This window comes from Calonectris borealis, chromosome 25, assembly GCF_964195595.1.
Source record: "Calonectris borealis chromosome 25, bCalBor7.hap1.2, whole genome shotgun sequence".
NCBI classification, from domain to species: Eukaryota; Metazoa; Chordata; class Aves; order Procellariiformes; family Procellariidae; genus Calonectris; species Calonectris borealis.
The window spans coordinates 705,634-726,227 of record NC_134336.1 but is presented as its reverse complement, the minus strand read 5'-3'; the positions used below and the strand labels follow the sequence as shown (position 1 = coordinate 726,227).

The 20,594-nt window shown below is 48.9% G+C and overlaps 2 protein-coding genes across 4 annotated transcripts; one reads left to right on the top strand and one right to left on the bottom strand.

Moving 5' to 3' along the window:
• Positions 1-4,423: 4,423 nt before the first annotated feature.
• Positions 4,424-6,427, bottom strand: AIRIM (AFG2 interacting ribosome maturation factor). Of its 3 annotated transcripts, XM_075173887.1 has the most exons (4): positions 6,141-6,427; positions 5,888-6,067; positions 5,691-5,809; positions 4,424-5,301 (listed from the first exon to the last, which is right to left on the bottom strand). In XM_075173887.1, exons 1-4 carry the CDS (start codon positions 6,398-6,400, stop codon positions 5,261-5,263), a joined length of 600 nt encoding a protein of 199 aa, XP_075029988.1. In that variant the 5' UTR covers positions 6,401-6,427; the 3' UTR covers positions 4,424-5,260. The 3 variants fall into 3 exon arrangements, with proteins under 3 accessions (XP_075029988.1, XP_075029987.1, XP_075029986.1); XM_075173886.1 differs by having other exon boundaries at positions 5,691-6,067; XM_075173885.1 differs by lacking the exon at positions 4,424-5,301 and having other exon boundaries at positions 5,346-5,809.
• Positions 6,428-6,470: 43 nt separating this feature from the next.
• CDCA8 (cell division cycle associated 8) lies at positions 6,471-12,479 on the top strand. Its single transcript, XM_075173883.1, has 10 exons — positions 6,471-6,691; positions 6,777-6,905; positions 7,199-7,239; positions 7,758-7,833; positions 8,185-8,324; positions 8,633-8,712; positions 9,050-9,148; positions 9,341-9,467; positions 9,920-10,006; positions 10,384-12,479. The coding sequence occupies exons 1-10, from the start codon at positions 6,610-6,612 to the stop codon at positions 10,426-10,428; spliced, it is 906 nt and encodes a 301-aa protein (XP_075029984.1). The 5' UTR covers positions 6,471-6,609; the 3' UTR covers positions 10,429-12,479.
• The last annotated feature ends 8,115 nt before the right edge of the window (positions 12,480-20,594 follow it).

The window sequence follows — 20,594 nt, the reverse complement described above, 5'->3', positions numbered from 1 at the left end:
CTAGATGAGAGGATGGGCAGGGAAACTTGCTTTCCGTTGTTGGGTCACCGTCGGAGTAACATCGGACAGATCTCCTGATTTCTCCATGCTGCTGTAACTGGGAAATTGCAAGCCAACACCCCCGTCTCTTGGCTGGGTACAAGTGCAGTAACAAAACTTCATAGTGCTTTCAAAACTTCATAGACAACCACGGAGCACAGTCAGCTATGGAAAACAAAACTCCTGTGCTGTTTATGAATATCTGTTGTGCTCCAATTTGGGGTTAAAAGGCTGCAGTGGTGCTTCATTGCATTCGTTGCATTTTGAGGTGGCAACGACTTCTCAGAAGGCCATGATCAGCCTTATTTTTCAAATAATATTAGGAAATATGATGTTTGCTCCATCTGAGAATGAATGAGGAACTCGAGCAGAACTGCTAAACATAAAAGTTCCTGGACATCTGGAAAGGATTAGTCAGGAAGGTGCTTGGGACAAGGAGTTCAGGCAAGTTCAAGAGACACCTACTGTAGATTTGTTTCCACAGAAGGAGGGAGGAGGAGTAAAAGGGTTGAGGGGAAAAGCAGGAAGGGAGGATTGAAATAAAACCTACGCAGGACTGGCAGATAAAGCAAGCGATGAGAACAGCCTGCATTCTGCGGAAGCGTGAAGTGCAGAACAGGCAGCCCTGGAGGGTCTGCTGGAATAGAAGGGGCTGGGTGTGGCAACAACAGTGCAACTACGGTGGCAAAAAGCTGGCCAAATAACTGCTTGTGCCCACCCTTGCAAGGGCAGACAATGGACCCTGCGCTGAGCACGTCCGCGCCGCGAGAAAGCACATCTCTGCTTCTCAGCCAGATGTGTCCCCACTCAACACACATCTATAGGATTAGCAGATTTTGCCCCCCTTGGAGTTCACCAACAACTCAACAGGGAAAATGCTGTAATAAAGTCAAGGGCACTAGAGAAACACTAAAGCGTAGACAGCCGAACGCGAGGAACAGAGCTACACATCCAATTAATGTAGATGGGAGAATGTTTGTTTTATTTCTGAGCGGATAAGCACTCACGCAGCCTCTTGGGCCCTGCAAAATCACAAAGGAGTTCTGCTTCAGGCCAAGATGAAAGTCTCAAAGAATAAGCATGAAAACCACAGGGGCTTGTGAAACCCATGCTTGGTTTATTAAATGACTCATGAAGCTTTTTATCACATATTTCTGCCTCCAACTCACTTTACACTTAAATTCAGGTGCCAAATTCTTGTATTTTTCCTAAGTACGGACCCTTGTAGTAAATTCAATTTTGAAATCTGTGTGAAATCCATGAGCTTGTGCTGAAGCAAAACTCTTGGGTTTCTTTTAGAAGTCTGGAGTTACCCACAGCAGATCCTCATTTCTGAAGCAGAACTGTGCAGAGACACCACTGCATCAGAAGCTAACTTTCACCCTACGTGAAAAAACAAACTAACCAGATAGAAGTCAGATGCTCTCTATAAATGTTCGTGGGTATTCAAATTTAGTAACTGACTTTAGTTTATGCTTTCCCTATAAGTGAAGAATAACTATTTTCAAATTAAGTTAGCAGGAGGTAAAGCTGAAAATCAAAGCATGAGCTTTGTGTTTCCTGAAAATTTTACTTTAACAAGGTAGCTCCAGCTGCTAACTTTGTTTTATTGCATTCCTGAAAGACAGATCTCCATGCAAGAATACTTTAAGAGCTCTGCTCCAAAAATAAAGGCACTCAGATTTATTTTTATGGTTAGGTATATTTTACCAGTTAGTCTCAGAGCCCTTGATACTGCCCTTACCCACTGGCCTCACTCAGGTATCGCACAGGCTAGAGCCCCCCGTCCCCGCGTCCGGCTTCCCAGGCAGCTGGAGAGGACCCCGCTGCCTGCCAGGTGGACGCTGCTGCTTTTTCATTTGCCTCCCCCCGTCCCACTACTCCGACAGACGCAGAAATCCTTTGCTGATGGCAGCAGACATGGCTTGCTAACGGTGGGCCATGTCACAGCTCAATCTCGGAAAGCTCAGGCGCAGAAGCAAACCCAGAGTGAGCCCGGGACCTTCAGGATGAGGAAGAGACATGGGGAGGAAGAGCAGTGCCTACCGCAGACAGCCTGCCCTGGCTCCTCGGAGCCGCGGGCTGGAATGGCACCACCCAACGATTTCCCTGCCGGAGGAGCGCAGGTATCCAACGCAGCCGTGCAGGCTCCCAGGCATCGGAAGAGGAGGAGCGGCCTTCTCAACGGAGTGCTCTTAAATTAAATGCTTAAAGACTGAATGCCCACCCTGGCTGTCTTCATGGTGGGAACCTTCGAACTCGCAGAGATTCCCCAGCAAATGCCGGCTGAAGGGAGTCTCACATATTCTTGTTAGCAGCTGGGGACCTTGGCAGCTGTCCTGAGCCGTAACATCCAGATCTTGAAACGGAACAAACAGTTGTACCCAATTAGAGCACTCTGATGCGGAGATTCAGTCGTGCCCTTCCAGAACACTGCAGACAAATGCCACTGATGACATGGCCCATCAGCCAGAAACAGTACAGAGTAATTAATCACACCAGAACTTCAGCGAGCACCTCCTTTACCCCATTTCAGTCAGAGTCAGAGTCAGGTCATGGCCACTTTTATTTCAGAAAGCTCTCTCAGCACTTTTAGCAGGGCTGTTGTTAACCCAAAGACAGACATCAGAGGGCCAAACGTCTGGGAGAAGCAGGAGGGCCACCACCAAACTGTTCTGAAGACCTTCCAAAATCTAAATCCATGTGTTCTTTATGCAGCTGTATTAAAGACAGACTGCCAGAGAAGAGGGGTGTTGAAGGGCTGTATAGCGTGTGCACATGTAAACACAATTCTGCATCCAGGAACACCATGATTTATTGTTTTATGATGATGATACCTCAAGGCCTGAGCGAAGATGACGTCCCAGGATTCACCCTTCAAGCCATGTGTAAAGACCACAAGGCCGTACAGCTGCTCTCCGTTCATTTCCTTGCTCTGCCTCATCCCCCATCCCAAAACCAGAACTGTGCAGGCCACTCGTTGCAGTGACAGCCATCAGCAATGATGGAGGCGCGTGCACGCTTGCCGTTAGCCACATAGCTCGGCAGCACGCTCCCAACACAGGCAACACGTCTAGGCCTCAGGTTCAAAACCGTATCAGAAAAGGAACAGGAGATGGATGAAAGATACTGCCGTTACCTTTGCTCTTTGCTGTAGCACAACATTCAACCTGTGTTTGTCAGGTGGATTTCAGGCTGGCGGCCTCTGCAGACACCAGCACTCAGCTGTCAGAGATAGCTAGGAGGGCGATCCGTGTCATCCCACAGCACACACTCCCCCTTTCCTTAAAATCAGAAGTCAGTGATGTCCGTAGGGAAGATGCATGGGTTGAACACTAGCAGCAGGCAATGGCTAATAAAGTTTACCGAACGCTGCTTCACTGACTGCAACCTAAACACAGGAGGTGAATTTCTGGAGTTGGGAGGAGTTTGCAGCTGGAATCAAAGCTCTGGAAAAGGAAATGATTAAATTGCTCACTCTGCTGTGGACAGGAAAATAAATGCGTTGCACTGAACTGATGCTGTGATGCAACCCCCGGCATCAGCAGCATGCGGACAAAATGAGTCAGTGACAGGTCATGGTGAGACAGAGCCACTCGAGGATGGGAAGTGCTTTGCATGCAGAAGTGTCTGCATCGAGACTGCTGTACAGCCATTTGCTAAATAAACTGCATTCTTGGCTGATCTGCCAAACCAGTATCTTCACTGCATCATCTGCTTTATCTTAAGCTGAAGCAGCAGGAGGAGGACTCCCTTCCTCACTTCCCTGGGAAGAAGATGGCCAAGTGAAAAGCTCTGAACAGTCGTACGGTGACTCCCAGCACGGTTATGCTGCACTCTCGCACAGGGTCTGTAGGGGATGCACGGAGCAGAGGGCACTCGTCCAGCCACGAGAGCCCCTCGCAGCCGGCTGGAGGACAGGATCAGCACCAGCGAGCACGCCAGGGCCCTGAAGTACTGCGGAGCACGCAGGCACGAAGAGGAACTACCTTCAGCAGCAGAGGAGTACCGCCAGGACCCCCGAGCCGCCCCCAGCCCCTCTGCCCATACGTGCTGGGAGCAGAACCCGCCTCACTTCCCCGGGCAAATTTTGCCCTTCCCTTGGCAAATGCTGATTTCATCAGCCATGACGCCAGGAAGCCATACCAATGCCAAGAGGGTGACGTTATTTTTCTTTGCAATTAAAACTGCATATAAAGCACCATCCCACGAAGACCTGCCAGCTGACGGGGAGCACTGGCAGCCGCGGCCCTGCACAGCCAGCGGTCCCCAGGGGCCCCCCGAACGCCGCTCTCCGCAGGTCGAGCAGTGCCCTCAGGTGGTCAAATGGACTCCCCGGGCTAGAGACCTGCTTTGCCACAAAAACAGGGAGCACAAACACATCTACAATCTGTCCACGTACAAGTCTTTATTTGGCCTTCTCCAGGAAGCTACAGTTCTTACCAAACATGTTATTTAGAGACAGGCATCCCACCACCTTCAGGGAACCTTAGAGGTTCGGTGTCATGGCCAACAAAAGATGTCCCTAGAACTGTCAGCAGCTACTGCTGCCACAGAGCATCAAGTTTTAAGACTGTGATTTAAACACCCCCTAGCAGAGATATCAGAGCAGCATACCCTAACACACTTGAAAACCACCTGTATCAGATCTCGGGTTTCTGTGCACCTCCACAATTACATTTTCAAGCCAAATTCACTCCTTCCTCTTCAATGTACAGGTGGCATGAAAGCAAACACACTGCTCAGAGGCATGAGGTGCAAGCTGTTTTTAAGCCCTGATTCACATTTTTATTTATTTGTAAGGACAGTACCTAAACATCTTTCTTACATGGTATCAGCCTGCTGGACCTTATGTTACGCTCACTTATGTGCGGCACACCTCACCATTTCTTTGCAAGCTAGTAAGTCTCAACATTTTTTTCAGTATACAAAATATTCGTGGCAGGCAAAAGAAAGGATGACTTCCGTAGCTGGAGATGACTCTCTTCTATCTTCATGCCTTGTTCAGCTCAGCCTCTTCTTCAGACACCAAATCCTTTTCCACTTGAAAATGAAACAGTCCAAGCATTTCCTGCTGAGGCCAAGTACCCAACTCATTCAGCTTCCAAAAAGCACCAGTAAAGCTTCCTCAATTCATCATCCTCTCTGTGGTCATCTCAGAACACACCAGACTCTCGTAGAGGCTGGTCAACATCAGTCCCTCCTGTTCTGTCAGGAGCTCTCACTGGTTGTCCACAAACAGAGAGATCTTAAGAAGCGTATCTGAGTTGGAAGGAAAAAACAACCCCATTAGCTTAATGCATTTTATCTGTATTCTGTTCCCACAAAAATTTAACTTGTTTCTAAAGGCAATAAAGAAAAACATAAGTAAAGCTAACTTAGCAGACCAAGTGAAAAGGATCACTTGTTACACCGCGAGAAGGATGTCGCTTCCAGCTGTGCCCAGGGCATGATGGTGAGTATTTACGACTGAAGTCGTTCATGAGATCTCAGAGCAGGCCGCAAAGAACAAGTGCAAACTGAGCAAGGTCACCCACTGCTACTGAGACCAACACAGCAAGCAACACCGGGCCCACGTGCTGGCTCCAGGGCTGAGACATCAGCATGGAGCTCAAGGAAAGACCCTTTGGGTCTGCTGTGTGTGGAACCACCTTGAACAACATCTTTCTTGTAGCGCTCCAAAATCCTCTCCCAAGACTGGGGCAGGGCTTCCATGTCTGCCAGGCTGTCACAGCTGACGCGGAGCAGGAGAAGCTTGCTCTCCAGATACCTTCGTGCCCGGTAAGGACGACAAAGACAAAAAGGCACCCGCCAGCGCTGCCCGGAGAGCCCCCCCACAGAAGGATACAGGTGCCGGTAGTAGCGCTCCACGTCCTGCAGCCCCTCCAGCGCGTCTGCCAGCGAGGGGCAGCGCGGCCCGCGCCGCAGGGCCGCCGCCAGGCCCAGCTCCACCGCCCGCTCCTCGTACAGCCGCAGCACGCCGGCCACGCCGGCCGCCACGGCGTCCCGCACGGCCCGCAGCTCCGCCCTGCACAGCAAAGCGGGGGCACTCAGCTGTGGCCCCGCGCCCCCCGCCCGGCCCGGCCCCGCCGCCGCCTCACCGCCGGCTTCCGAGCTGCTCCAGCAGCGCCTCAGCCGCGCCGCGCTGCTTCCGCCACAGCCGCGCCCGCAGGTCGCCGAAGGCGCCCAGCGGCGAGCCGCCCCAGGCCAGCCGCCGCGCCGCCCGCATCTGCGCCGCCAGCCCGGCCAGCGAGCCCAGCAACGGCGCCCAGGCGGCCAGCGCCGCCCGCCAGGCCGCGTCCTGCCGCGCCGCCGCCGCCGCCCACTGCCGCAGCGCCGCCGCCACCGCTGCCGCCGCCATGGCGGTCCGCCGACCCGGAAGCGCTGCCCCTCCTCCTGCGTCATCGCGCCGCGCCGAGCCCTTATTGGCCGGTCGGCGACGGCCGTTGGGTTTGAACGCGCGGCGGGCGGCGGCGCTCACGGCCCCATTCCCGATCACTGGTCCCCAGCACCGACCTCCGGTACGGGCACCACTGCCGGTCCCGATCACCAACCCCCGGCGCCGCCGCCATGGCTCCCGCGCGAAAGAAGGCTGGCGCGAGCGCGCGCGGCAGGAAGCTGGCGGCCTTCCTGAAGGACTTCGACCGCGAGGGTAGGCCGCGGCCGGCGGGGGCGGGCGGGCGGCGGGGAGCAGGCTCGGGCCCGGAGCCGTGGCTGAGCCGTGTGCGTCCCCGCAGTGAGGAGCCGGGTCGAGCAGCTGCGGACGAACGGGCAGCGCCTCGTCAAGGAGGCGGAGAACCTGTACAACATCGAGATCCTGCGGCTGCCGCTGGCGCTGCGCGAGATGAACTGGCTCGACTACCTCGGTACGGGACCGGACCGGTGCGGGGCTGGCGGGGGCACGCTTTCCCTTAGGTAATAAAAGCCGCTGCTAACAAAGGAGCAGACGGAATCTGCCCTGTCTGGGTCCCCCAGGCCGGCGGCCCACGGGCTGTTGGGAAGCACGGCTCTCTTTGTCTATGGCTGCTCGCTCGTGGCCAAGAAAACTGGTTTGTGCTGGTTTTCTGCACCCTAGTGGTGACGTATTAAAGTACGTCTATGTACACTGTATAGGCCGTCTTAGATATGCATTGATTTTTGAAAAATATTTTCTTTTTAGCTAAAGGAGGAAGCAAAAAGGTGTTGGAAGAGGCAGTAACGGTAGGTATTGAACTTTCCTGATGGCACTGCGTACCTCTAGGAAGTGAAGGGTTTCTTCAGTCTGTAGGAGCGTTGCACTAGTGGAGGTTACATAAATACTTTCACAAATACTGCTTTAAGACTTAACAGTGAGAGATGCCTGTTGTATCCAATATAGGATTTGCGTGCTCATACTGCTCCTTGTTGGTCTTTCCTTACCTGCTTGATTTCACTCCCAGATCCCTGAGAGCACACGCACTTTTCAGTAAATTAAAGCATTTCCAAATTGGTTGAGCAGCAGGTTGTAGGGGAAGCATACTTGCAGCTGCCAAATAAGGCATGTTAGTCCTGAATGGCATGCAGACCTCACATGTTGTTGTCACCTCCAGAATAACATGAAAGGTCCCAGTTTGAGCACAACAGAAAACATGGAGGTATTCTTGCTATAAAATAATTAGGGATTTGCTCTACAACTTGGGTGTCTCAGAACTATATCCTACTGATAAACCTAATGGTGTCGTGACTGTTTTTAATTTTAGGCAGACTTGGAAATAACAGAAATAAACAAGTTAACAGCAGAAGTTATCCAGACTCCTTTAAAAATCATCAAGAAAGGTCAGTTTGTTTTAAGCATTACGATGAGTTCAGTGAGATGAAAGCATGTCATGGTTTATGTACTGTGAATAATAATTCAGTTCTTACTTACATCCCTCAATATATTTAAAGACAGGCAAATAATCCTACTTTTATCCCTACTACCTGCAGTAGCTCTACTCAGTTTTATTAAAACACTCAAAATAATTCAAAATAGTGCTCTGTCAATCACTTGGATTACACTGGAATTTGGATTTCAGAAGCGAATTGTTGCCAAAAATGCTTGTGGTTGTTTACTATTTACCTCTGCTGCTAACTAATAATGTGAAGTTATTATTTATTTTCAACTTAGATAACACTTTCTCTTTCTAGTGGAAAAATCTAAACAGAATATTGAAGCTATTGAAGAAGAAGCAGAGCTTCCTTTGCTTCCTCTAGCAAAGAAAGCGAAACATGATAGCCAATGTCTTCCAGAGCTAGAAGCTGAAAACGTTAATCCAAGAACTGGAAAGGTAAATAGCTATTCTTTGTGATGACTTTATTCCCAAGATATAAACTACTTACTGAGATGATACCTATGATAATGTAGCTAGCTGTCCAGGATACTTTGAGGGGCACTTCAAAACAGGTATCACTTCCTGAAACGTCTAGTGATAGGAGAAGGTCTCACGTAAGCTTGTATAGTGTTTGTTTCTGGACTCTTGTGCCATAAAAAGGAGCCTGTTGAGCCAAACATTTTGTATGGAAGCATTTGTTCATTGTGGACTCAACTGTCACAGAAGAGTGAAGTAACTGATTTGGTGAGTAATGTGTGTTTCAGGTGAAGGCATCCACTAAAAAAGCGCCAGTGTCCAGGAGCAGGAGAGCTCCTTCAGCAAGAGTGAAGCGCATGAGTAAAAGGTAATAGGGGATATCTTTTTCACCGGATTTCAGAAATGGAGAATAAGTGTGTAGTGCTAATATAACTCTTAAATGGAATGGAATATGGTTTAGTAGGCTGGTTGAGGTAGTTGTGCCATGCTATAGGAAAAAATCAGTGATCTGACAGTGAATGAAAGATGGGCAACTTCCTCTCCTGTGATGACCAGCTATCCCTAGCTTTGGGGTTTACTTCTGAGTAATAAGAGCCTCTGGTTTTCTGTAGTGATAACCTCATTCAAGTCTTTGATAAGACAGTGCTTGTACGTTTGTTAAAAGCATTCTTATGAGCAGATGTTTATTTATTTCCCTTTAACAGATCAAGCAAAAGCAACTATATCACTCCAGCTACTGGTAGAATTGTTGATGTCTGTGCTCGGGGAGGTACCTCTATGGTCACACCCAAATTTGATTCCAGGTTTGTATTCTGTTAAATTTCTCTGTTAATCTCTTGTATAGGGGAGTGTCTTGCTATTTGGTTTATGTACGTATCTGTCATCTAATTGCAACATAGTCCTTAGTGGCTCTTTGAACCTGAAGTGAAAGACTTCTAGTCAAAGTGCTTTGAGCAATTGCAGTGAAATTACTTACCTATAACTTTTTGTTTCAGAATTTTCAAGACACCGGGTTTGCGCACGCCCGCAGTAAATGAACGTGTTTATACCATCTCTGCCAATGGCAGCCCCCTTGCTGACAGCAACGATATCTTCATTACAGTCCCTGTTGGAGGAGGGGAGGTAAATCAGAAACTTTAATCTGTAAAATCTACGCTGAAGGGATAACTTGTAACTTCTTGGGGGCCTTACCAGTTTCACATCATCCACTCTTGTCTCTTCAGTTATGCCACTGCAGTTTATCAAGGGATTGATCTAGCTTAAAAAGAACCTTGAAAGATTTTTTTAATCAAAAGTGGGAGCTGTTCAAGCTGGTCAAAGCAGAATGTAGAATGGTGTTTTGCTGTGCATTTAAGTAACATTTAAAGTAATTTCTGCTGGCAGTAATGTATTAGTGCACTGCAAGGAAGGTATGAGATGAGCTTCTGGTTGAGCTGAATGTAGTTCTCTGCCTGTATGTGGTCTCCTAGGATGCTTGGATTTTATTTACTTTTTTTTTTTTTTTTTTTTTTTGGCTGCTTCTGGTTACTACAGCTGACCAAGCAGAAAACCTAAGATTTGGGTTTTTTTCACAGAGCATTCGTTTAACAGCAAGTGATTTGACCAAGAAAAATCTTCTTCATCTGAATCCGGAGGCCCAAGGAATTATGAAGAAGCTATCAGTAAGTCTATGTATTTTTGTCACCCATGACCTGAAACTGTAAGGCAGAGTTGTCACTCTGTCATTAGTCACTGGACTGTTGAGCTGTAATAGAAACTCCTTATTTCCCCTGTCCTTGTCTCGTATTTTGGCTTATGACTGGTCAAGAAGAAGCATGAACTGAGAAGGGAAGGAGGGGGAGTAGCTTTACATCACATCTAGCTTAATAGAAACTGTGTGGATAAACCATGCACTCCATGCACTTCTTGAAAAAGAATTATTTCAATGTTTTGAAAAACTGAAAACTGGAAGTGTCTTCTGCTTCAGGCAGAAGTTGTAAGTGGTTGTGGGATGTAAAAGTGTCTCTTAGAGTACTGATTAATTTCTTTTTCTTTCTAGGTTCGTCTCGCACAAGCTTGCAGTGGTGCAAAAACCAACAGATGAAACTCAATGAATGTTGACATCCCTCTGTAAATACAGAATGTTACATTTAGGACTGCTACCTTTAGTTCTTGTTCTAATTTGTGTCTTCCTTCCATTAATCTACAGAATGGAAGTTAAGAACTAATTTTTCTACCTATAATATGTAATGGGATTAGAATAGATTGCATTTTTTTTATTCAGGAAAAAAAATACTTTATTTCCTCTTTCCTTTAAGGTTGAGACCAAGATACAGTTATCTTGGGCTTGCAGACTAGCAAGCTGGGTAGAAAGGCTATTCTGGTAGCTTGCAGAAGATGTAAACAGTGGACACAAGTGACTGGAGTTCATATCTGTCTGGGCAAAGAAAGCAGCAGATCAGACTTGTTGCACTTCCTTCCAGGCATGTCCTTTCTCTGCAAATGTGCTTAAAAGGTGATGACTATCTCAGTATAGTACCTGAGATACCTAAAGGCAAGTTACTGGTGCCTGGGACTAAATGGAAAGCTTCTTGTAGTTCATGATGCTGCCATGAATAGCAATCCTTTTGTTCTTATAGCAGCTTTTGTATTTGTAACTGGCTTTGAGGTTTTTATAGTGAACTTATGCATTTTATTGTTTTTAAAGAAATGAAAGATCACAGGTAGTTGAACTTAACAGAATCAGCTAGACCGCTGCTTAACTAGATTACTGAAAGTAACCTTAGAGCTTCTGGAGTATCTCTAACGTGAGAGAACTTTGCTTTTCCTATACCCCCTTCAAAATCTTTAGGAGAAGCAGTACTCCTGGAACTGAGTATAGACAGGGAAGAAGAAAGCTTGGACTAGTCAAAACATTGTTTTGCCCTTTCTTCTCATTTAAATTGAGTTGATTCAGTGCATTTCTTTGACAAAGAGCCATATCCAATAAATGCTGTTTGAACAGAACAAAATAACTTCCTCAGTCATTAATGTTTTTTTTTTCCCCATTGCTTATAGAAAATACAGAGAAATCTTGCTCCACTTCAAATTCAGGAAAATTCAACTTTAAATGTAGCCTCTTGGGAAAGGGTTAAGGTATTTATATTTTAAAATATAAGCAGGAGTACTCATCTGGCTTAACACTTCCCTGCACAATGAAGCAGCGAAGAAGTCTTGTATTTGCTTTCCTACAACCACTGTCTTATTTTTCAAAGCTTGGAAAAGCAGAGCTCTCTATGAAGCACTAGCTCTCTGTGGGAAGATGGCATAAAGTCTTAAAATGTAAAAGACTCCTCTCACTCAAAAGCCAGGGTTTCATTTTTATTGTGAATCTTTGTAGCTGGTATAGGATGGGAGAGGACACTTCTCTTGTCTGTTGAACTAAGATATGGAATCCCTTAAAAGTGTGGTTAGCTTCGATTCCTGAAGCATTATTCTGTATGGATCATACAAAGTCAAATATGTAAAATGGCATCTGCAAGAGACAACCTGATAATCCTTCCTCTCTTTCAGCAGGGAAGCTAACATGAGAACATTTTAATTGGCATGTTAAGAGAGCATTCAGAGTAAAGAACTTTGCTTCTCTAACTTGTCTAAGATGTTTTTTTCTAAAAATAAGCCTGTTTGTTTGTTAGCTGGCACGCTGTCCTTTCCAAAGATACCATTTTGTCCTTGATTTAAGCCTCTTTGAAGGGGCTATACACAAGGATGTTGAGGCTTTGGGAATTTTTCTAGGTTTGGAAAAGTTCTGCTTTTGGCCAAAGCCAAGCCTACAGCATGATTAAGAAGGAAGACTGGGAGAAGATGCTATCAGAGGTAACTTATGCTTTGGTGTAAATCTTTGATGCAGCCTGTAGTATGGGAGAAAGTTTGTAGAACAGCATTCATACATGAATTTCCTTTAAAAAGCAAGCATGTCACTGTAATGCAAACCTCAAGTATATACCATGTATCTGGAAATCACTATTTAAGAGGTTTTGGTAGCTTCTAAGTCCTAACTGCAGGTGGCAATATTGTAAACTACTAAGCTACAAGTACACTTGCCTTGCTGTCATTGATGAGTTCCGTTAACATTAATTAAAAAAAACAATTAAGCTGTAAATAAAACTGTTACACATTTACTTGGATACAGATGTGTAAGTCTAGATTCTACTTTAAACATGTCTTTACCAGGAAAAAAAAAAAACTAAAATGCTTAGCTAGCCTAGAGAATTCTTCTGTTAATACTGTCTGCTTTTAAAATCTCTAGGTACAATCTTTAAGGCCCTGCGTTGACATGCTTGTTACACTATCAGCCATTTCGGTCTGTTTAATGCTGAGGTACGGTATTGTTAGTTAGTTAATCCAGGAGTTAATGTTTTGGCTAGTACTAGACAGTAGTACTATTCTTCTAGATTAATGAGTCTTGAGTGGTAAGGAGGTGCAGATATGACTTGACTGCTTCTGCAGACTTCCAGTGCAGACGTGAAAGCCTTGTGTCCCTGCAAGCCTGCCTACCCAGCTCTCCAGCAGCAGAGTCATACTTCTGTTTCTAACTCTAGATTTATGTGCTATACATTCCTGATTCTTCTGGAGGATGAAAGGCCGTATTTGTGCTATTATTGGGGTTAACGCATTATTATGCCTATAGCAAAAAAATGCTTGCAAAATAATGTTTAGCACCTGGAAGGTTGGAAGAGCAGAATCTGTAGAGCTTGGCGGGGGTTATGACTGCATTTCAGTTTGTACCTGTTTGGGTTGTCTGTGGCTGAATTTGCTCTGTAGGGTGTGGAGGCGGCATAGCTCAAGGCTCCCTCTTTGCAGAGGTGGTGCTGCTGAAGCACGGCATTCCCAGCGCAGTGCAACCACCAAAGCTGTTAATATTCAAGCTTCCTTTTCCAATTGTCAGAGTGACTTAATTGTATCTGACATGAATTAAAGCTATCTGGCAGCTAATAGTGAAACAGATTCATCACCTAAATCCATTTTGCATGCTGCCTACACCCTGGGTAAGCAGTACATTTTTCTGTAGTTTTATTGCTCATGTAAATTGTCGGCGTCGCTTCTGGCCCTTTTGCACATTACATGGCAGTTGCATTTTGTTTAACAAAGCTAGAACCTTCCTCTTCTATTCAGTTCAAGGATTACTGGGGCAACACAGGGAAACTGGCTGACGTTTTTGCGGATTTGGGGGAAGTTTTGTTCGTATATTATTTGTATGCTAGCCTGGCTGTAGTCTGAACTGCTCTTTAAATGGAGTGATGGGAAATAAAAAGCAACACAGAAAAATAACTATTCTGTCAGGTTGGAAGAGGCTGCATCCATCACTGACCGGAGCAGTTCAGCCTACAGAAAGAGACTGACATTAGCTTGTGCCATCTGAGCTGCTGCTAGGTCTGAGACGCAGCGGGCATGGCTTCAGAGACTGTCCTCTGAACAGAGCCAGTCTTGAGGGGAAGGACATCGAGGTGCCTTCTCAGAATATCGGTTTTGCATATGTTCTTCCCAAGAACTGAACTACGTGACCTCCAAGGGCCTGTGTTTTGCGTTAATAGGTGAGGCTCTGGAGAAGGGATTAAGGCCCCCATGTTTTGCAGCTGATTCCACGAGAAAAAGTGGTTTTCCTGGCTGTAATTTCAGTCATGATGAATACTGCTCAGGGCTGAGAGCTGTGGCTTTCTTGTAGGAAGGATGGTTTGAGGAGTAATGGCCATGGTTAGCTAAAAGATTGCTGAGCACTGACTTTTTAAGGTCAAAACTGCTAATCTGAACCAGAGCTCTTTCAAAATAAGTTTCCCTTGGGACAGAGCAAGCTGCAGAAGGAGAGCTGGTGGTACTTTCAGCAGCACAGACCCAGCAGGGAGCAAGCAAGTAGCAGGGCGTGTCTGTGTTTCACCAGGACTTTTATAGTGCTGGATAACTACAGTCTTGCAGGGAAAAAAGCATTCCTGCCTTCCCCCCGCTGGCTGGCGCAGAGCTCAGCCGGCCAACCCTCCAGGCAGGAGTTCCCGCTCGCACCAAGCGGGTGCAGCAGTACGCTGTGTGCTGGGAGGATGCTCGGGAGTCTCAGTGCTTGTGCTACAGCTTTGCTCTGGGTGTGAGAACTCCGAAGTTCAGCCCAAATTCATAATGGAAGTGGGAAACTATTAATCGAGAGAAATAGTGAGCAGAATAGGTACCCAGTGAGGTACCTTCACCAGGATGTGCTGACATTGAACTCCCACAAAGGGACTGTGTTAGATAATGATCCTAATAGGTGGCTCTTCCAGGCAATTTGATAGATGTGCACTATCAAGCATTGTCAGAAATAGCTCCGTATACAAAGCAAGCGTTTATCATCACGGACACCTTGCAGGTGGTCACTGATTCGGTGACATTGTAAGAAATAAATAGATAACGATTCCCTGCTTGCTGATAGAAGGGATGATAGTTTAGAACAAATTAGAGCTGTCTCTAGGCAATTTTTTCATGCAGGAGTTTTTGATTTGAAGGTGCAGGACAGCACATGCAACTCCTTCAGCTCTCCTGTATAATTCCACCAGAAATCCATGTTTCCTGGGACAGCTGAAGGCATAAGAAGGGGAAATATTCCTTAGCATCACTGAAAGAGGAGTTCGTAAGTCATTTCTCTTCCCTAAATAAGTGATTGGGAGAACTGCAGATTCAAAGGTGAAATGCATATCTGGAAACCCCTGCCAGTTTGGTGAGTTTAGTTGAACAGGTTGCATCTCCAAATTTTATGTTCAACTGCAGTGTCTGCAGCTAGCAGTAAAGATATTCTGCACACCAAAAATTCATCCATTTGTGGAATTTGAGAGTCATTTTGAAAACACAGGTAAGTCTCAGGGGTCAGGGAAATAACGAGAAAAAGGTATTTTCAAAAAAGACATTACTTGCTTAACCAGTGGGACAAATTGTCCTAGTCAGAGTGTGCACAAGCTGACTTTTCAATATGAGTTCCCCATCTCAGTGAATCGGAGAGGGTTGTCTGGGGACCAGTGAGAAGTTCAAGTGTCAAGTCTGTGATTCATGATACCATTCCCTTCAATAAGGGCTCAGCTGTCGGTGGCCTTTCTTGGTGGGGACGGGTGCTCTCTCCACTCCCATCCCAGCGTGTGTTTCCATGCCACCTGATTGCAGCTGGGACACTACACTGGCTCTGCTCTAACTTGAATCTTTCTTCCAGCAGTTCACAGCTAAGCAACGTGCAGTTTTTAATGAGGCAAAAAGATAATCTCCATCAGGGAGGCGAGTCCATGGATCCCAGGTCTGCTGCCAGCTGCGTTCCTGCCTGGTCCACAAATCGCAAGATGTGGCCAGCTGGTTCCTCACCTTGCTCTTCACCCCGCTTCTGCTGAAGGGGAATGCACTGTTTGGAGCCACAGTCAGCGATGCTGATGGCTGTTGGCAGATTGCAACACAGCGATGAGGACGCCCAGCCGGTGGCGTTCCTTGGCACAGAGTCGGACTCCCATCGCAGACAGGTATGTGGTCTCCACGCTGAAGAACGGTGAGTCCATCCGTGGAATGAGAAGTAACGGATGGAGCAGAGGTGAGCACAGGGATTCAGCTCTGCGTCTGCCTCCCGTGGCTCATCAAACCTCTCCCTCTGTGATTGCTGATGGAATGGATGCTCCGGGAGCAGAGTTAGAAGGCTTGAATTACCCTTCATCAGCTGGGGGCACAGCCTGCCAACGCTGCTTAACTTCTTCAACTTTGTTTTTTTTTTTCCTCCTTTCTTTGGGGCTGTTTTGGTGGGTGGTTTTTTGTTTGGTTGTTTTTTTGCTAACTGAGAAGGATTTAACATTTCATTAACCTGACAGACATCATTTAACAGTTGGGCACTCAATTAGGTAAAATGTATTAATTAGAAGATGTGAGTGGTGGTGGGTTTTCCATGCTGGCGTCTCGCCGCAGGGAAGCCATGCTGTGCGGTGTTTAACAATGTCCGCGCTGCTTTGGACAGCCGGGCTCTGCCCATCACCGTCTGCTGTAACGCGATGTTCCCTGTGGGACCTTACAGCCTTTCAGCTGATCCCGTATCGCGTGTCGCTGTGTGTGACGGGGATTCCAGGAAACTAATCAAACACTGTTGTTTGCCGTGGGTTGAGCTGCAGCTCGTATTCCTCTAATTGATTGTGCTGCAGGACTCCGGGTGAATCCTGGAGGTGTGCGGTGGGAGAAGAGCCTTGCTGCAGTGCCTCCTTGCCTTCCCACGAGCATGTATGCTCAGAGATGGGACGGGCGGTCTCTTGGCAAGTACCTGATGGCTTAGCAGGGAGGGGTACATTGGTTGGCAAGATTCAGTCTTGGGGGAGTTGTATAAGGAGCCAGAGGGACTGTAGCTTAGCCTCTGGGTAGGAAATTTGTTGAAGATACAGATGAGTTCCTGGGAAGCTGGAAGGAAGCGCTGCCGTGTGCTGAGGTCCTTAGGGGAAGGGATTGTCCTGTGTGCGGTTCCTGCTGTCCTCTGGTCCACCGCTGTTACTCCTGCCTGGCTGCGAGCACAGCTCTAAGGAGGATGGTGTTTGGTCACAGCTCATCCCTCCGGGTCCTGCCAGCAGCCGACTGGCAAAACGAGGAGGGTTTTGCCCTCCCTGCGGCAGCGCCAGCCTTCGCTTCCTGATCTGAGGGTCTGACGCCTCCGAGGAGAGAGAGGGAGGCTGATTGCCCAAACAGTCTAGTCCTCTGGAAGGGGAACTGTGAGTCCAGCTCCCCTTCGGCTGCCGTCCCTGCAGGGTGAGAAAGCCGGGTGTGCCGAGTGCCCTCCAGTAAGGGCCACCCTTGTGAGCCCTTTCCTGAGGTGTACATCAAATGTTTCCTTCCATGAGAGGTGCCCACGAGGCAGGCTGGGTCTTGGCTTTCACAGCCTCACAACTGAAAGTTTGAGCCTGCTGGGAGACCAAAATAAGTATATCCAATTTATTCATAGATGGTAGCTTAAAGGCAGGATTTCTTTCACAGCTGTGCTGCAAATCAGATCCATATTGTCCAGTGAATCTCATTTACAGCAAGATGATATGAAAACTGATGTGGCTGGAGCTCGTTGTGGAATTGCAGGGTGCCACTGCTTGGCTGTCACAGTGGAGCTGGGGAGAGCATAAATGTCCTCTTAAAATACAACAGTGGGAAACAGAGCTTACAGGGTGCGGACTTCAGAGCAATTTCATCCCCTAGCTCGAAATTCTCTATTTATCTCAGAAAATTAGTGCCCATAAGCCACAGAGCTTGACACTCCTCTCACCCAGAAGCATTATTACACTGAAAAATGGGATTAGGCAGAATCGCTAATTTTAACATCGCACACACAGACCAAAATCCCAGGCACCCTCCCTGTCTCTCCAGGAAAAGATTTCTTGCTTGCTACAATGTAATTATCTAATTTCCCTTAATAAGGGTGAGACAGTTAACAGGGAAGTCATGTCCTCAAACTCGGTTGCTGCCCCTCAGCTGAGGAGCGTGGCCAGGGCAGCGCCCATCCCACCAGCACAGCCCCTCACCCCAGCGCCAGGCCCTGCCCGTGGGGAGCGGATGCTGCCTCTGCCTCCCAAGGAACTGGCAAAGGCCCCTCTGGAGCCAGAAATCACCACGGGAGAGGGTGAAGGGAAGGGAGCGATTCCCTCTGCCCTGTGCCTGACACCCGCTCCCACGGGAGGATGCCGTTGGGCTCGGGCTGCTCCTGCCCGGGGGTCCTAGCGAGGGACGCGGCCCCAGCGTGCTCACCGAGTCACTACAGGTGCGGTTACACTCATGCACCTGCGTGGAAGAGGGTACTCGGGGAAACAGGAGGGTGCGAGGTGTTTAAGGCATGAAAGCATGCAGGCTCTGCTCCCAGCACCTCCGGAGCAGGAGCTGTCGCTGCCGAAGTGCTCCCCGAGAGAGCGCCTTGAACTGCAGCCACGATTATTTTCATGAAGAGAAAATATGCTCTTGCAATCCGATGCTCTAACGGTGTCTGTCGTCTTCTGTTCTGCTGGTGTCGTGCAGCCCTGCAGCAACTGGCTGAGAGCAGTTTTCAAGGGAAAAATCAATATTTACTAGTTATGGGTCAATCTTCCTCATAAAGTACAAACCCTGCTGATTTTGCACAGTTCAGGGCTACACTGAGCAGGGAAGCCAACATGTTTCATACACAATTTGAAATTAATTCATTTGCTGTGATGTAGTAACTGGGAATGTTAATAAGATCTCGGCTGCTGTTGCAACCCCCTCCCTGGGCGTGAGCTCAGGAGCCCCGAGCGGTGCCGGGACCCGGCTGCAGCCCCTGAATCGAGGGGATGGGGGTGGGGGAGGTGACTGTCGATCCTTAGTGTGAAAGCACAAAGCCAGTGGAAAAAGACAATTTATCTTTGTCCTGCATCACTCATAAAAATAGCATTGGGAGGTTGAGCACTAATTGCAGCCTCTCCCAGCCAGCCTTGCAGATTACAGGCAGCATCTGGCAGTGCGGCTCTTGGGCTGAGACAGGCAGGGCAGGGAGCTCCTGGGAGGGCCTCATCAGCGGGGAGAGTCGCTGGGTTTAAGAAGAGCCAGCCCATCACTAAGCACTGCTCGTCGGGGGGGAGGACAGGCAGGCAGTTGCTGGTGGAAGGGCGAAAGGCAGGAGTGCGTTGCGGAGCAGACAGGGCAGAGACCTGCTGCCGGCTCGGCGGGTCCTGCGGGTGGGCAGGCAGCACACGCTGGGTGTCTGTCCTTTTGCTTGTCCCTGCTCACATCACCGGAGCCCTGAACCTCTCGCACCCGCCGTCCTGCTGTCGCCCGGGCCAGCCCTCACCCCGACACCCAGCTCACACGGTGCTTAGCCAGGGCTGGTCCCCAGGTCTGGGCTGGCTCCCAGCGAGTGGTGACAGCAGAGCCTGTCCACCCGCCCTCCGGAGGGCTCTGTGCATTTGCACGTTATGGCAATTAAATTCAACTTGGGAGATTGTTTCTTGGGTTTCCTTTTAGGAAACATGGCTGCTGCGCTCTTATCTTTCCACGCCTTCCTTTCTGCAAAGGGCCTCCGTTCACCTTCATGAAGAACAATAATTGCAGAGTAATTTGGTGTGATGAGCATCTGCGAATGATACCTTCTGTGAGCAGTAAGTGGATTTCTTTCCGTTGCTGCGGCACAGGTTAGTTCTTGCTCAGTTCAGCTGTCCCGAGTGTGCAAACGAGGAGGGAAGAGCTGGCTTGGGCCACCCTGTTTGTGCCTCTCCCCACTGTCGGGTGGCTTTGGCTCATCCACACAAACAGCAAAGGCCAGATCCAGATCACCAGCTGGGTTCATGTTTCCCAGGTGCCGGGGCTCTGAGCAGACACTCGCTGGTTTGCAGGAAGGGCTGTAATCGGGAAAGGTGGTTTTTCCTGGCAGAGGGTGGCAAGCAAAGCTCAGCAGCTGGAGCTGGACAGACCCCGAGCTCCTGCTTCCAGCACCAGGGGTTTGGGTCCTCGCTGCCCAGGAGGTGTGGGAGCTCGGGGTACCCCCCACGAGCAGCAATTCAGCAGGGAACAGTCAGACTTTAAATCCCAGCTAAACAAGCGATGGGCTGAGTTCATACCTTGCGGCGGGCTGCAGCTCTGGCTGTTCTCCCCGTTCAGCTGCAGCGGTGGAAAGCCCTCTGCTGAGAGGCTGAGTCAGCGCAGAGCCGCCGAGCAGAGCAGCCCCTTCCTTAACCACTTGTGGCTTTCCCTAAGGAAAAGCTGCTGCCGAATGGCCGAGCACCAGGAGCCCGAGGGAAAGGCTCACGCTCCCCGCTCGCTGCCAGGCCAGCATCGCCCCTCGGGCGCTCACTGCGCACCCCCCTGCCTTGCTGATGGCTTTCACTGAGCCTGAGGGGCACCCTGCCCCATGCAGGGGGACATCGGGGACGTTGTGCCTGCCTGGCACCGCCGGGGAGGGGACCTGGCCCCACAGGGAGAGGTGCCCCCCACCAGCTGATGCACCTGTGAGGAGTGGGGACCCGAACGCGGTGCCCTGGGGGGAAGCTCTGCATCTGGCACTGTTGGATGTTCCAATGTGTTTCCTGAAAAAATAGGTGTGAGTTTTCTTTCCACTTATCCCCGAAATGGTCTACCCGAGAGTCCAGAGGCAGGATGGAGCGGGGCAGTGAGTAATGGCAGCTTGCAGATCTGTCTCCCTCCCTGCCCGCTGTGCGGCAGAGCCAGGGGTGCGGTGGGACAGGGGCACGAGGAGGGCTCTGCTTCAGGTGGAAAGCTGATTTCCCACCAAGGGTGACCTTGTGGCCCGGGAGCCTGGGAAGCTGGATCCTG